General features: G+C 37.5%; 2 protein-coding genes across 2 annotated transcripts; one reads left to right on the top strand and one right to left on the bottom strand.

Moving 5' to 3' along the window:
• Positions 1–859: 859 nt before the first annotated feature.
• LOC145601461 (multiple organellar RNA editing factor 1, mitochondrial-like) lies at positions 860–5962 on the bottom strand. The gene is made up of 5 exons (XM_081657480.1): positions 5534–5962; positions 3906–4003; positions 3766–3831; positions 2744–3579; positions 860–1192 (listed from the first exon to the last, which is right to left on the bottom strand). Exons 1-5 carry the CDS (start codon positions 5908–5910, stop codon positions 1181–1183), a joined length of 1389 nt encoding a protein of 462 aa, XP_081513606.1. The 5' UTR covers positions 5911–5962; the 3' UTR covers positions 860–1180.
• Positions 5963–7372: 1410 nt separating this feature from the next.
• LOC145600537 (protein FAR1-RELATED SEQUENCE 6-like) lies at positions 7373–8542 on the top strand. Its single transcript, XM_081656422.1, has 2 exons — positions 7373–7724; positions 7950–8542. Exons 1-2 carry the CDS (start codon positions 7373–7375, stop codon positions 8540–8542), a joined length of 945 nt encoding a protein of 314 aa, XP_081512548.1.
• Positions 8543–17092: the final 8550 nt, after the last annotated feature.

Genomic DNA, 17092 nt, shown 5'->3' with positions numbered 1-17092 from the left:
GGAAGTAGAGGTGCAGCATATATATAGAGAAGCAAATCAAGCGGCAGATTGACTAGCTAATCAAGGTGTCAATCACAACAACAAATTTGAGTTGATTCAAGTCCCACCCCTAGCTCTATAGTGTATTCTACATAATGATGTAGTAAGTGTGGCTTTGCCACATTTTGTTCCCCCTTAATTTTTTAAGTTTGTTTTCTTGGGCCTCGCCCCTCGTGTGCACCACAAAACAACAACAAGAACAACAAAAAAAAAAAAAAAAAAAAAAACAAAACAAAAACATAAAAAAAAAAATTGTAATTGAATTACTTTTACTCTATATTGAAAGATATTTTTTTTAACACGAAATCTATTAAATTGACTAAATAATAGTATAAATTAATTGAAAAAAAAAATTTGCTAAAAACAAAAATGAAAAAAATATAATAATTTGAATATAGAGCATCATATAACAAGATTGAACATTTAATGATACAAAATTTAACATTAATTTGTATAAAAATGAACATTTTACATATGATCCGAAATTTAAAAACTATAAAATGACGTGAAGACACAGGGTGCAGATAGTGCTTCCTGAATATGAGTGTAGGCAAAAATTTGTACCACTACTTTTTTTGTGGGTTTGGACACAATATATGATGTTAAGGCGTGGCCTAACCCTCGAATTCTTTATCACCTCTATTATTGAGAGGACAAATTTGCTCAACCGTGTTGATTGATTAATCATACCAACACAGTAACACTACTCTCTCACTTGCATGCTCTAAGAAAAGAAAGATATAACAAACGGAAGACACAGGCACATTGATGCACATCAACTAAGAGACCTACAATAATGCATTTATACACGATCTCCAGATTGAGGTAGCAACAGCCTCCATACTAATAAGTGAAACAAAGAGATTTGTTGACACAGAATTATTATAGATGCAAGTCATAACACTTGTAAACTTATATATAACTTCAAAGGTAAATAATTCTTAGAACCTTGTACATAACTTTAAGCTTGCATAATAGCTCAAGGAAGCCATAAAGTGAGTTTTTGTTAACTCATTACTGACACAAACTGAAATCCTGTTCATCAAATCATATCCGTTCCTCCTCCTCCAAGCCTGTGGACACCGATGCAGTTTCTCAACTTCTAAAAGCTTCATAGGCTGCTATGGTGTTGAATATCTGTTCAAAATCTTCTCTGCAAAAAAATGGGAGAAAATGAATACTCTTTCCGGCCTCAAATAATAACATAATCCTATTGAGAACTTGCAGAAAAAAGTTCACCTGTGCTAAACAAAAATCAAATTATGAAAAAGATTTTCACTATAACTAAGTCGTGAACAAAGGATAGAAAAGATTCAACATCCAACACAAAAGTACTTTGGTAAAATGAGCTATAATCATATTATAAGATTAGGATTAAGTTGAAACTAATTCCAAAGGAATAAAGAACTAACAAACAGATATGAAAGCCAAAAAAAAAAAAAAAAAAAAAAAAAAGGGAACTAAAGAGTAGCAGTCAGTCACATTATTCTTCTATTACCAGATGATGAAAGGCACAAACCTAAGATGACAGTGAACTATCCCGGAATGAAGTGCTACTGTATTCTTTTAAGGGTTTCTTTGAACATAGATTTTAGGGATATTGATAAGCACTTACTAAATCTCACAAAACAGAGTTATGAGGGAAATTAACTATAAGTGTTTGGTATTTCTACTTTGAGATATACTTCACATAATTTCAAAGAGCTATGTAAACATATTCATTTTTGCATATCGAGTAATCTAGGATAGAGGAGAGTGCATAAGTGCATGTCCTCTACTAAACACTGGAACCTGTCAGAAATTTTAAAGTTTGAACATGACCCAAAGAGTAATGGCCAACAAGCCAAAACAGAAATCATGGGTTAGTACAAAGCCCTAATAAAGTAAGCTTCTCTCTGCAACTTTTATCCATTGAGTTGAGATAGAGCCTCTAAGAATAACTGAACAAGTGTCCCAAACTTCTATAATTCTCATTCATGCTAACCCAAAGGGTGGTTTATTGTTGCGGATGACAAAAAGTTTAGTAGGTTAATCTTGGGATTTTGAGGATCGAATCTTACATGCATCTCTTGCTTTTGTGGTTCACTATACACTTAATATATGTCTTTTTATATATGACACCATTCGATTCAAGCCTTGTTTTTTTTTTTTTTTTTAGTGCATACTCGAATAATTAGATGCTAAGTCAGAGGCTTAGCCCACACAACAATTTTGGGGCTAGGATGCTACTATGCTAGGTTGCTTAGCTTGAATAGCATAGATCGGGCCAGGCCACAGGATGGATACTTGTCTTAAAGCTAATCCTGGATTTGATCACCAAAAGCTCCATAAAGGTGTCATCTCTTAGAAGAGTTAGGACACCCAATCTTCAAATTTAAGCCTATATTCTCTTAGTATTACTATTTATCCTGATTTTTTGGTCCACCATTTTTCAGATCTAGGATTTTCAAAACCTTGACAAAGATTCTCAGACCATGTTGATTTTATGCTAAATACATTTCCTCATGGAAGGTCTGAACCACAACCCATGTTCACATCCAGTTAGGGTCAGGTTGATACGGGTACAGCTGAGGTAAAAGCTGATTCAGAACATCACAGCTGAAAGTTGTCCCGAATCCGTTTTTAAACCGTGCCAGGAAAGGCTGAAAATGCATTATTAACTAAGTATGACAAAAGTTTGGTACTAGAAGAAAGCATCACTTACTTGATTCATTCCAGTTTGCATTGCAGGTGAATAGTTCCTAGAGTTCTGTTCATCTGGCGTCTGTGAAAATCTTTGGTTTTCTGCCTGAGATGCATATTCTGGAGCATATGTTATACTTGCTCCCTGGGAAGAAGTACCACTTGGTCCTTGACTATATCGTCCAGCCTCACTTTGTTCAATAGATCCAACCCCAGTTTGCCCAACAGCTCCTCTTGCTGGAGACGGGGGAGCGTAGTTCCTACCATCATTAGGATATTCCATTTGTCCTTGGGGTGTGTAGCCGCCATGGTTACTAGGGTAGTTCCTCATCTGTCCTTGGGGATGGTTATAGCCATGTTCTCCTGGGTAATTGCTGTTTTGCCCACGTTGGACAGGAGAACCATGGTCACTGGGCAAATTTTGCGTCTGATGTTGATGGTTATAGCTATGGTTGTAGTTTCCCTGATGAGGAGGCACATAAGTGTTTCCACCACCCTGCTGAGGAGGCACATAAGTGTTTCCACCACCCTGCTGAGGAGGCACATAGGTGTTTCCAGCACCCTGCTGAGGAGCCACATAAGTGTTTCTGCCTCCCTGATGAGGAGGCATGTAAGTGCTTCCACCACCCTGATAACCATCCCTTCCTTGCTCAGGATAATTTGTCCTATTTGGCGGGTAGCCCATCCCTCCCTGACGAGGAGTGTTTTGGTGCTCTAGATTACCACCCTGATAGCCTCTCCCTTCTCCGGGCATTGGATTATTCATTGGCCTTTGTTCATTTGGTCTATGTCTCTTTACTCTGCCATACTGAACCGGAGGTGGTCTTGGTATGATGGTTCCATTGATGTACTTATCTCCTGTAGTCGGGCATTCAAAACAAGACTTCAGTAAGGAAGCATAACAATAAGCCATGCAGGATACACTGAAAGTATAGCTATTGAAACAACAGTGGGATAAACTTGACAACATATATGTGAGAAAAGAAATTCCCAGCTTCAATTTGGTTAAAAGTGACTGCATATAGAAGCATGCATTGCTTTTACCTCCATATTCCTTGTTCACTGGGTCTATGTATGAATCCGGCAATACGAAAATAACTCCAGGCATACCTGCAGAAAAATTCATCTATTAAGAAAACATTATAGTTTGGCAATTAAAATAATTTATTTTAGCAAAATATTACCCTCAAATTTCTGTGATGTCTCTTCATCCATTTCAGCTTGAAAACCAGTGTAAGTAGTGGTGCTACATGCATACATTCTCTTCTTTGCCTCTTCAACACTGATAATGTTGAAAAAGAACTATATATTAATCCAAGATCAACACATACGACTCTAGTGCTTGATTGAAACAAGCATGATAGAAATAGAACAGGCTAAAATGCTTATTAAGAACAGATTAGGAAGAAGAGACTGTATTTTATTACAGAGAGAGAGAAATAGGTCACTAAATTTCTGATCAAATGGACAGTTTAAGTGGATTAAGGGATTCATTGCAATACACTGGAGTGAATTGCAAGAACAAATAGCTAATATGTATTTGTTGTGAGATAATCTTGTTGCAATATAGATGCAACTGTTCCCCTCATACCAAGCAAATGAAACTTAACCCCGCTTTTATTTTGTCTATCCCAAATCTTACATAAACTAACTTATGTGGAATCTCTCCCTTAAATTAGCCCCCTAATATTTATTGCTCTAATACAATTTTTCTTTGTAATGAATACACACATGTAAGGCCTGGCCTATAAAGTTGAGTACAATTTTCATAATAAAGGAGTGAACAAAATCAGTGATCCACCTGGCCATCGGGGAAGACCGACCTAGTTCTTTGCCCAAAGAGGGAGAGTTGCTACAATTAGTACTTCCATGTCAAGATAAGACCATGACACCTTTATTGTGCCTTTTCTTATCATACTTCTTATCTGTGGCTATAATATTTGTAGAATTCAAAATGTTAATGTCATAAATTAACTATAACACTTTGCCAATACCAAGGGTTCAGCTAGATATCCAAAATGCCCTTACTAGTAGCAATAACATAATGCCTTTAATGAACTGCACATTCAACTTCTACCCCGCCTCCCACCCCCAATCCCCAAACTCCCTCATATGGAGGCCCAATCGCCAACATCACTACTAACCTCCCTCCAAATTGAACCTCACACCAGCACTACCTTCCTCCAGATTTAGCAATGTGTCTCCCGGACCACACCATCAACCTACCTAGTCAATTGCCACCACCTCGCCATAGTCACACACCTCACACCCCACTTATCCTCCCCATCCCGGACATCTCTGCACACCCTAGCTGCCTAGCCAACCGCCACCATCAACATTCCTAGCTCATCGCCACCATCAACATTCCTATCTAATCGCCACCACCACCTCGTCACATTCACATCACTACCCAGCAATTACATCCACCCCCACCCTACCCCACCAAAATTATTCGTCCAAATTAAACTATATTTTACTGAACACTATAAATTTTTTATTTATCGCAACTACATGGTACTGATTTTTGTCGATTTTTATATGAAGTTACTGAATCTTTTCGATTAAAATTGATTTTTTTTTTTTCTTTTTACTTATTTTTTTTTAGTAAGGTGGGAAGAACACAGAACAGGGCAAAAACTCTGAATGAAAATGAGAAAATACTTCCCTCAACCAAAAGAAGCCTAATTCATTAAACTTATAATAATTAAAAGAAAAAACAATAACCCCTCATTTCCAATCAATTAAACCATGAATAAATTCAACTTCAAAAAGACAAACAAACAAATAATTAAAGAAGCAAAAAAACAAATACCTTCCTACAACTTTAGCCAAAGTTTGAACATAAGTTTCAACCATTTCTTGAGGAGGAGGTCGTTGTTGAGGATCCTTTCCAAAGTCCATAACAATAAGCCAGTGTTTATAATCACAACCCTCGAATAAAATGGTATCGGGATCGATCTTTTCGGCATCGTTGAACGATCTCGGGGAAGAGAGATAGAAGTGGGTAGAGTGGAAGAAACGACGGGAGAATGAAGGGGAGGTAGAAGAGGGTGTAGAAGAGGAGATAAGGGGGGTTTGGAGGAGGAGAGAGGAGAGAGAATTTGAGGTTGTAGAGAGGTTTCGATGGGTGGCGAGGAAGGTGGAGGAGAGAGAAAGTGCTCGGCGGAGACGAATGGCGTTGAGCGCCATTAGAGGAGGAGGAGGAAGAAGAGAGTTGAGAGTTGGAGAATGAAGGGTTTTAGGGGAAGTGATAGTTGAGGTTTATGCAATTTTGATGTACTTTATGGAGAGTTAGGGGGCGTTTGGTTCAAACAATGGTATGGGTTTGGAATAAGGAATAAATGGTATGGGGTTAGAACTTGATACTTGATTTCATGTGTTTGGTTATAATTTTTCTATTAATTTTAAACCTAAAGGTATAGGTATGAGCCATACCCACCTCCACCCTTGGGTTTTAAAAACTCATACCTTGAGGGTTTGAGGTATGGGTTTGAAAAATGAAATTTCAAGAAACAAACACAAGGTATGGGTTTTGGTCATTCCAAACCCATACCTTATACCTAATATGCTTGAACCAAACACCCCCTTAATTGTATATTGATTATTTTGGTAATAGTTGCGAAAAGAGAAGGGTGATAAGGTAAATTTGGGAGAAAAAACAAGTTTATAACTTATATCAACAAAACTTGTTAATATAATCTGAGGCTGCCCCCATTCATATTCATGATAACACACGGTATGTTCATCACGTGGCAAAGGTGTAAATATGTTGAACAACATCTTGAACACATGGCAAGTGAACTAGACTCAATTGTTGACTAGTGTACAGGTTGTTAGTGAGGATTGTATCCCTATTAGAAACGACGTTATCACAATACATTGACGCCCAACTAATTGCCGTTACGTTGAAAGTAGTTAGGATTTATTTATTAGTTATTACATTGGTTTGAAGTTACTCCTTTTTAAATTGCAATTCCTCATTCGATGGATTTCCGCCTGCTTGTTGAACAAATACTTTCCCTTTCAAATAGTAAGATCTACTGAGAGAAATGGCGACATGAGCCGCACATGCATTGCAATTTCGTAGCGATTGTTAAGGTTAACACATTAGCATTAGTAATATGAGAAGTAGAATGACATGTTTGATTTCTGTAAATTAATGAATTGAATGAATTAATATTATAAAAATAGATTATGGCTATTCAGTACGAAGCATATGTATGGTATGCTCATATAATTGAAAGTGACCTGAATTAGGATTCTAATTAAGAGGCTTCAGAATATATTTTGTAATGACTCCATTAGATGACAAGTGTTGTATTAAAAAGAAATAATTGGTATGTAACAAACTAATGATGGTTAGGAAGGGATGGTAACAACAAAAGTCCATTCTCAAAAGTATATTGGCAAAAATACTCACAAAAGTGAAAATGGTAATGATTGGGATCAATAAAAGGTGAAATTACTATGTATTACATTAGCTGAAATATAAATGCCATTAATCGATGCTTTTTACTTTCATTTCATTTGTTGCATAGAATTGGTTGGTTTGTGCACATGTAAGATTATAATTAGTTGATTGTGAATGGAAATCATATAATGCAGAGTGTAACTAAACCGAAGATTGTAAGTTGTAGCTTATCAAATGTCAATGGATCATTCTGTTCTATCCTCGGTTGTTGTGCATGGAACTGAAATTGGGTTGCAAGATAAGGGAAGCGGTGTTAGATGCGGTGGAGTGCAAAATGCAAGTGAAAGTGGATTGAATGAACTTATTTGGGTGGAAAGTCTAGGTGTGAGTGCAGACAATGTAAATGCGGAGAGTACAGAAATATATGAACAAGGGATGCAATTTGTTTCCCAAAGTGAAACAATATTGGCTAGTGAAGCAAATAACATAGAATCACCAAAGGTTGGAATGACATTTAAGAATTGGCAAGAGGTTGAGGCATACTACAAAAAATATGCCCAGGGAATGGGCTTTGGGGTTAGTAGGGTGGCAGGTGTGTACTCCAAGGGTGAGGTTACAGAGCGTATTTCAACAACGTGGAGGTGTGAGTGTATGGTAGGCCTGACATGAGGGCGCAAAGGGAAGCGAAGAAGAGGTCAAAGGCAATGGAGATGTGTGGTTTGGGTGGCGTAGTTGGTGGAGTGGTGGGCGAGGATGAGTTGAGTCGAAGTAAAAGAAGGTCTAAAAAATGTGAATGTAAAGCTATGGTTTATGCTAGGGTTAATCCTCATGGAGAGTGGGGTAATCAAGACAGTACACTTGGAACATACTAACCACACACCAATTCCCGAAGGGGTTAAGCTAGTGAAAGAGTATCGAATGAAACAATTGACTTCGAGAGTAAGGAAGCAGTTGCTATGTTATTTTGATGAAGGGGTGCCAGTGTCCCAAATCCACGGTTGCTTAAGCACTGAGGCAGAATGGAGTGAAGGTCTGATTTTGACTGTGAAAGACCTTCAGCATGAGGTTTATAAATATCAGAGGTTGAAAATGCAGGGTGGTGATTCACTTGCTATGATGACTTACTTTCAGCAACTGCAATCGGGGAACCAAAATTTCTATCATTCTCAACGGCTCGATGAAGGTGGACGGTTAAAAGATGTTTTTTGGGTTGATGCTTGCAGTCGTGCAGCACATGAAGAGTTTGGTGACGTTGTATGTTTTGATGCAACGTACTTGACAAATGAATACGATCTGCCGTTTGTGAATTTCGTAGGGGTTAATCATCATGGTCAATTGATTCTCTTAGGATGTGGTCTGGTTTCCCAGGAAGACTGTGATACATTTCGTTGGATCTTTGATCAGTGGTAGGATTGCATGAATGGAAAAGCTCCGAAATCTATACTTACCGACCAGGCTGCTGCCGTGAGGAGACCACTGGATGAGGTGATGCCTCAGACACGTCACAGATGGTGCATTTGGCAGATAATGCGAAAGATTCCCGAAAAATTTGGTAAATGTGATGGGTTAGTGATCTTTGATCTCCACTTTGTTAGTTATTTACTCTATTTTGTTTTAGTTATATCGCAGTCTTTTGTAGTGAAGAATGATGATGTGACTATGTATTAGTACTTGATTCAGAGTGGTTATTGAGTGCTATTCTATAATATGTTACGAGGGATATATAAAATATTGATGAAATCTGCATGTAGAAGTGACTTGAGTTACCCAAACTCAGCTTCTCAAAAGTGTCATAAGCAAACGCATAGGGGATGGTGGTGATCCTGATGCCCTAGGCTTGGTTGGATGGTGGTATTGGGCCAGGGAGTCTTGGCTCCATGCTGTATTCTGACCTGGTTGTGGCTTTGATTTGCAGGTATCAGTATTTCAAAGGGGAGCAGAAGGGTGTTGTGTATGACAGCTTTACCATTCTTGAGTTTGAGAATAGGTGGAGTGAATTTATTGTGAACTATAAGTTGCAAACCAATGACTGGCTCTAGAGTTTGTACACCGAAAGGCATATGTGGGTACCCGCATTCATGAAAGATCATTTCTGGGCCGGGATGAAGACGACACAAAGGGTCGAGAGTATAAACATTTTCTTCGATGGGTTTGTAAACCGGAAGACAAGGTTATTTGAATTTCCCCAAAAGTATGCTAAGGCAATGGAGAAGTGAGTTCGAGATGAGTTAGAAGCTGACGCCAAGTGTGCAAAGTATGTTCGAAGACTCCTTAGTGGCTTCAGGGTCGAAAAGCTATTTCAGAAATTGTACACGGACACTAAGTTTCAGGAGGTTCAAACTGAATGTTCTAGAATGATGTACTGCGTTCCTCGTGAGGAGTCAATGGTCAATGATAACTTAATTCAGTACCTAATTGAAGACCGTGTGTGGGTTATTCTCGAAGGGAAGAGCGAAGCTGTGCTAACTGACCGTTGTCGCTATTATTCTGCCACATTCGATACCCAATCAAAAATTGTGTGTTGCGACTGTAGGAAATTTGAGAGTGATGGAATCATGTGTAGGCATGTCATTAGGATCCTTGATCTTAATCTAGTCGCTGACATCCCGGAGTACTATATTCTTCATCGATGGCGCAAAGACGTACTATGGAAGCACACTATGGTAAAGGTATCATACCATGACCCAAACAACACCGAAGAAGGGAAATGGTATAATAGGATGGTGAACGCATTTGAGCCAATATGTGAAGAGGCAGCGATGGTCAACGAGGAGGCGGTGGAGTTGGTATTGTCTAGTCTAGAAAAACTGAAATCAGACATCAGCAAATGCAGCAAGAGCAAGTATGACCAACATGTCCCCATGACTGACCCTGAAGATGCCGCTGAAAATGGTGAATTGGGCAGTGGTGACATGGGTGCAACATCATCAGTGCAGAACCCATTCGGTGCTGGTACACCACCTCCCAACCAGGCTGAATGTGATGGAAGCAACGTGGTTGTCTGTCCAGTAAAAGATCCCGTACCAAAAAAGAGAGGGCGAGGCAGGCCAAAGGGTTCAAGGAACAAAGGGATGGCTGAGATTGGCTACAAGAAGCCCCCATCGAAGAACACTAAGGTGATATTCCTGCCCTTCTGTTGGTTTAAATAATAAGTTCTTGAACTATATTGTTAGGTTAACGTTCTTCTCAATCCATGTGTGCAGAAAACAAATGCTTCAGATTTACCTCAACTCGAAGCGGAGTTACAAACAACCAAAAATAAAAAACCCCGGAAGATGCCTGTAGGCTACTAACACCTATCCTCTTCTAACCAAGTGTTACCATTATCTTGTTATTTTACTTTGTTTGTGCTGTTTATTTTTTTCCAGGTTAGGCGGTCTGCACCAACGCACATTCCTACAGAGGACTCACATCCGCTAGAAATTATTGTCGAAGATGATATTTTGGTTGGTGGATCACCAACCGATGTATCTTACAGCTTCTGATATGGTGCGGGTGTACTATAACTTTGATTTCTAGACATCATTTTCTTTGGGTTATGGGTTTTGTTTGTATTCCTTTATGTAGTACCGAATATGTTTTAATGGACTTCAGTTTGTTGCTTTTGTGCTTCGTTTTACAACCTTGAACCTTTTAGCATTTCATAATTGAAGGAGCTTTATTGCGTGAAGTCGTTACGAAATCCACATACCCCTCATACAGTACTGATCGGATACCCGTTTGTAAACCATGGCTACCTGGGCCGTTGGCCAGGGCCCACAAGAAAAAAGGGCCACAAACTCTAACTTATGAATACATTATATTAGTCATGAAAAGAGCCCAACTGTTTGATTGAGGCCAATAGTGTTATGGGCCCAATATTTTCAACCCAAACAATCTAGTGTTCGTGTTGCCTACTATTGGATATTGAGTTTAACTGCTTGTGACAAGATCGAACCAGATTCCATCTACGCGCATTATTAAGTTGGTCTCACAATTTTTCCCAACACAAACAATGTTACTCTTTTTAAAAGGTAACAAATTTGTGGTTCGATTTGGATTTATTTGTAATTTGGACTAAAACGGTTAGGAAAAACTAAATATTATCATACTCATACTACGTTCGGTTCGGGGTTTAAATATACGAGTAACCGGATAGAAAACCGAGTTTGGAGCTCGATTGTTTCACCTGTATTTTCTTCTTTTTTTTTTTAATTTTTTGTTTTTTTATTATTTAGGGTGTATTTAGGTGTTATCCAACCGATATCCTCCACGTAAAATTAAAAACAAGGCCTAATGCTCACTTTTCCTTTCTCATTATATTCTAGCGCACATAGCAACCCAATTAATTCCACTCTAGCATGGAACAAATAAAATTTCCACTGCATATCCATATGGAATGGTCGTAGCACAAAGCAAATCCAAAAAAAAAAAAAAAAATTATTTTCAATTTCTGATGCATTGATGTTTTATTTGTCACTTTAATGGGCAAGCCCAATGAAATGTGTTAGGTAAGCTGAAGTCTTTCATTTTGGATTGGGCCTTCCATTGTGTAGAATGAAATTAGGCCTAAAATCTAGTCCAATAAAGCCCAAAAATAAAAACTGAAATTCATTAGCCATATTTTCGTGCACATTACAAAAAGTTAGGTGGATCTCTACGGATCGAATCCTTACTCCTTACCACACATACTTAAGAGGTGTAATTAAAAACTAAACAACGACTTGTAAGTTAATAACCATAATGCTTACATATACCTACTACACAAAATTCATATAATTAGTAAGTACCACTTTCGAAGGAAATTAATTTTTTTGTTGAACTACTGGCTCATCATCCTCTCAATTTCGTCCTCTAATGCAAAGAGCTAGAGACAGAGTTACTTTTCCCCTAACTTGCTCCGTATGTTGCTTGTTTTTCCCAGAGTCAACCCTCTTTCTGAACCAAGTTTTTGCTTTTCCCCTTATCACACCCACGATTTCGCGGCATATTGCACCCACTTTGTTGAGCAACATAGTGCAACCATGGAACCTTATCATTTCTTCCCTTGATTCCGGCAAATCTGGGGAGACATTCAACTCCCTCATATCACCGCCATTCTGATTCCTAAAGTTCTCAGTGGGTGACATGAATTGAAGCATCAACCTCAGATATGTCACCGACAGGTCATGTTCCACTGGGAACAGTTCCTCTTCTGGTGGCCCAAACATAGCAATATGCTCTTGTAGCATGATGTCAAAGTCTGACGATGTTGGCCTAGAGCCCCAGGGAGGACCAAAAGGACACCTAGGTACAAGTGTATCGTTGTCACGAAGAACAGGAACGAACAGCCTATCCCTTGGACCATTAAAAATGGTCGATTTCACGGAAGTAGGCCTTGGTTCCCTTGTTTCACTCATGGCCTCCATTTTCTAAACAAGCAACTTTGTGTATGCAGCTGGGTTTCTAGTAAATGGAACATTGAGATGTATTTAAAGCAATTCAAACACTCCCCTTCCCCCCTCCTTTATATACAAGAGTCTAGGACCATAGGAGGTGGTTGAGAGTAAATGAGTTAATTCAATAAGGGTCAATCAACATGAACTTCACTATACTTCACTTTAGTGAATGTTCCTTTAAACCAATGTGTACTTGGCTAATACACAACTTCTTTTATTCAATGGTCCCCATTCTTTAGCAACATTTTAATTACCCTAACCTATTTGAAATTAATTACAGCGATGTTTGTAGATTGGATTTGATTGTCTTGAGTCTTAAGTTTTACATGCGAACTAATAATAATAATTTAAAACCGTTAGTAATGAACATAAAGTTAATTCCAAAGTAATTAAGGACGGTGCATATAGACAACAATAATATATTTCACATAACACGATGCGTACATTACATTACCTTCAACCCGAAATATCGTCGGATACAAATTTAGAATCATAACCATATTCAAATTTAGAAAATCATAACCATATTTGTCCTTGAAATTACCAACCATTAGCTACCAGACCTTTTCAACACGAATAAACCATCACAATATCTTAAGTTGTACATCAAATTGCATCACTCCACACAAACCATAATAGATAACTACTTACTAATTTATTGTTCCTAAAACATAGCATAGTTCATACTTAGTAGCAACACCACTTCCTTCACTTAATTATATCTAATAAGACACCATCAGTCTTAGAGCGGAAAATTACTCCCTTACATTGTCAAATTCCTCCAGTTGTTAGGGAGAAGATAAAGACGACCATTGTTCCTGATACCAACTTCACGCACACGGTGTGGAGAGAGGTAACAACAATGTTGCGATGAAACCCAATCAAATTCAAGGGGTCTAAATTATGCTGCCTAGACCAAGTTGAATATGCACCGGTTAGGACGTCAGTATGCTCATATGTGACTGTCACCTCTTCGGGGTGGTCAACAAGGTCCTGAATCTTGAATCTCTTATAACGGGTGTCGATATTGTGCTTAGGATTCTGCATATATACCCAACATCACTAGGGGAAGCATAAATTTAATTACTATGCATGAACTACCTACTTCATCCTTGTAAATCTTAACACTAATTTAATTAATATTATGTGTTGACTTGGCTACAACACCACTATATATTATTCTTGTGCTTTCAAGGTTGAATTGTCAACACTTGAATTTCTAATGCTTAATAGCTAGGTGTTGACTTATCCGCAAACATTAAAATAAATAGTACGATGCATAGAAGTTCAATTAAAGACATCTATTGCTTGGTTGTTAGTTCATTGATCATAATGTCATTAGTTTTATGAATCAATCCAAATGTACCTCAAACATTACCAATGATTAGTGTACATATATATGGGTACCACAGGCTTCAAAAAAAAAATAAAAAATATATGGGTACCACATATGTAGATTTAAAATTTAGGCCTTTTTTTTCCCTAAAATTATCCTTGTATCACTTCCGATTCACTATACGAAACATAATATTAGCACATAATGTATATAGTCATGCTTTTAAACACTATCATCACCGAATCTCTAATTTCCAAGTAAGATGTAACAACAATAATATACACACAAATATACAACTAAAAATGACGTCAAATTTCTTACAAATATGCAAACAAAAACATCCCCCTACAATGCTCAATTAAAGTTAAAATTGCTCATTTTTGCCAAATTTTCTATTTTTGAATCAAAGATCACACCTTGTTGCTACTATTTGTAGTATTACTAAACTACTCAACTGACATATTTCTAATAAATAAAAAAGTATATGAAAACAAATATGTACAAAACAAAGAATTTTACCTTGGGGTAAGCAGTGAGGATATCCCCGTTAATAACACCTGCTGCAACAGCGCTATGCATGGGCGAGAGGATTTTCCCAAATTTCTTGATCACTATCTCATCAAACTCCAAGTCAACACGAGCAGAGTAGTCGTAGTATATCCGATACATGGACTCATAAGATCCAATGCTGTAAGTCACGCCTGGATCATCAGTGTTACCACTGGTAACCCGAACGGTAATCATTGGAAATCCACCGTTGTAGTTGAATTGGAATCCGATTCGATGGGACTGTGGTAATGTAAAGTAAAAAGGTATCCCGGCGAAAGGGCGAACAGGGGTGGGTGAGATCACGCCCACGCCGCCGTTAACAATCTGATTATCCTGATCCTCGCTAGTTGGTGGTGCATCTTGTGCCTCTGCAGGAGGGATTTTCAGATCGGGATTACCTCCAAAAGAAGGCGCACTTCCACGGGAAGAACCGGCTATGGCAGTGACATCCACTGGGGAATCCACAACCGACGCGGGCGGTGGTTCAGGGTCGAAGGTGGTCATTGAAGCAGCTTGTGCTAACATTGCGAGTGCACGCAAGCTGTTTCGGGGTGAAGGCCCTTCTTGCAGCATATAATTGTTGCGGCGACTCCTCCTGCTCTTAGGTGGTGCAGGAAAACTGTTAAAGCTACCGGGAGGGGGAGATGGTGGGGGAGGGTTATTAGAGTGAACCATTTTTTCAGTTAGACTATAGTAGTAATGGTTATTGCTGCATTGTTGGTATAGACAGTTGGCAGAGTACTTATAGTGCTCCAAACCCTAATTGCAGTTGACAAGACTTAAAGTGATGTGTGTAACACTTTTTGTCTTTTTTCTGTGGATGATTTTATAAGTAGTTATCCAATTAGAGTGATTATAGTGCAATGACTATTTTTTTTTTTGAGGAAATTATAATGCAATAACTAATGGTATGAATTGTATATATTTTTGATTAATGTCTCATTTTTAACCAAATGTGCATTCATCTTGTTAAAAAAAACACTGGAGGGTATGTTCGGATTCATGGATTGATTAATATAAACCCCACATAATGACATTTGTCATCTTAGACGTCCTACGAGTGTGCAATCATCTTTTAAACCAAAGCTTGTGTGTGATATTCATGTATATCACATTAATCTTGTCTCTAGATTAATATTTGGAGCATCGAATTCAAAGAGTACTTTTTAAATTGTGTCCTGATATTCAAATTATTTTACTAATCGGGCTATTAATTCGTTCACCAATATATATTATATTGTTATACGTAATACGAATGTCAGGGAATTATTTTACAATAGTTGTAATGACTTGACATGTGTCATAAGCAACTCACTAAACTTTTTCCAAAAACGAAAGTCTGCACAAAATGTTACGCTTCTTGGCTTGTAGGATTATACAAACCGTGCATAAAAATAACAATCAAATAATTATATTGGTGCACCTTGTGTGACATACATCTATTTCGCGTCAATCTTGTTTAATGGATGGAGCACCTAATTCCAATTTCAATTGTAATCGGGATGTATCATGATATCCGATCCTAATTGTTATTCTATCCGTTGTAATAATTCGTTCACTTCAATATTTTCTTATACGAAATACTCCTGTTGACAAATCACTTTTCATTAATTTTAATAACTTGACATGTGTAATCATACAACACTAAGCATGTTTTAAATATAATTTTCATACGAATTTTACTCAAACAAACATGTAGATACTCTCAATAACCGTACCTCAAAATTAATGGATTAAAATTCGATAATATCCTCTGTGAGTCTGAAAGTCTATGGTAGATATTCTAAGGTTATCCACTACTAATTGAATCTTCTATGACAAGGTTCTTACATATTATTAAATGAATTCTTCTACCCTCTCACTTGTAATGCAATTGTATATACGCGGCGCTTTCATAGTTCTCTTTACATAAAGTGAAATAGTGTTATTCACTTGTATTAACTCCCCTCAACTACATAATTGTACTATTAACCTTCTTACTCAAACTCTATAAACGGTAGTTTAAACTCCGTAACTGGTTTCCATCACTGAATTTCTAAAAATAACTTTTTTTTTTAAAACAACTTTCTTTTTTTCCTAAAGTGATTGCAAAGATATTATGAATTTGATTTTTTTTGGTTTAAGGCGTTCTAAGAAACCGAAATGTAAAAGTTTGTAATAACTACAATGAATGCTTAATGGGTAATTTAACCATAAAAATAAAATAAAGATTACAACCGAACTTCACATTTTTAATTTTTTTTGAGAATCAACTGACCTTCACATTTGTAACCGATCCATCAACGAAAGGCCAAAGATTTGGGCCACGATTAGTGGTTAATTTGATTTTTGATTTTGGTTTCCTTAGTATTGAATATTTTGTATTTCCTAATAATGGTTAATAAATTGTCTCATCTCGCTAAAACCCACGTCGTGAGAAAGCTAACCGTCACGAAGAACCGTTCCCTTACTACACTGTGGCATCAAGCGGCGATGTGACATGTAACTAATGTTGTCTTATAGTCCTCCCTTACTTGTACTATATGTTTTACTTATTTCAATTGAGCTGGCATAAGCTTGCCCATCTTATGGATGAATGAAATAATTAATTAAAGTATTGATGTTGCGCAACTACATATGTACTATGAGAAACTTACATATTTATTACTTTTTTTAAAA

Source organism: Chenopodium album, chromosome 21 (assembly GCF_948465745.1).
Source record: "Chenopodium album chromosome 21, dcCheAlbu1.1, whole genome shotgun sequence".
Classification (NCBI taxonomy): Eukaryota; Viridiplantae; Streptophyta; class Magnoliopsida; order Caryophyllales; family Amaranthaceae; genus Chenopodium; species Chenopodium album.
The sequence above is the reverse complement of the archived record's forward strand: the minus strand, read 5'-3'. Positions and strand labels throughout refer to the sequence as shown.

Bases quoted from the DNA above. Each gene is read 5' to 3' on its own strand.
- LOC145600537 (XM_081656422.1), top strand. From the start codon at position 7,373: ATGGATCATTCTGTTCTATCCTCGGTTGTTGTGCATGGAACTGAAATT. The intron at 7,725-7,949 runs GTGTGTACTCCA...GGTTTATGCTAG, and splicing joins TGGGGTTAGTAGGGTGGCAG to GGTTAATCCTCATGGAGAGT.
- LOC145601461 (XM_081657480.1), bottom strand. From the start codon at position 5,910: ATGGCGCTCAACGCCATTCGTCTCCGCCGAGCACTTTCTCTCTCCTCC. The intron at 4,004-5,533 runs GTATTTGTTTTT...CAACATTATCAG, and splicing joins TTGGCTAAAGTTGTAGGAAG to TGTTGAAGAGGCAAAGAAGA. The intron at 3,832-3,905 runs GTAATATTTTGC...ATTTTTCTGCAG, and splicing joins GACATCACAGAAATTTGAGG to GTATGCCTGGAGTTATTTTC.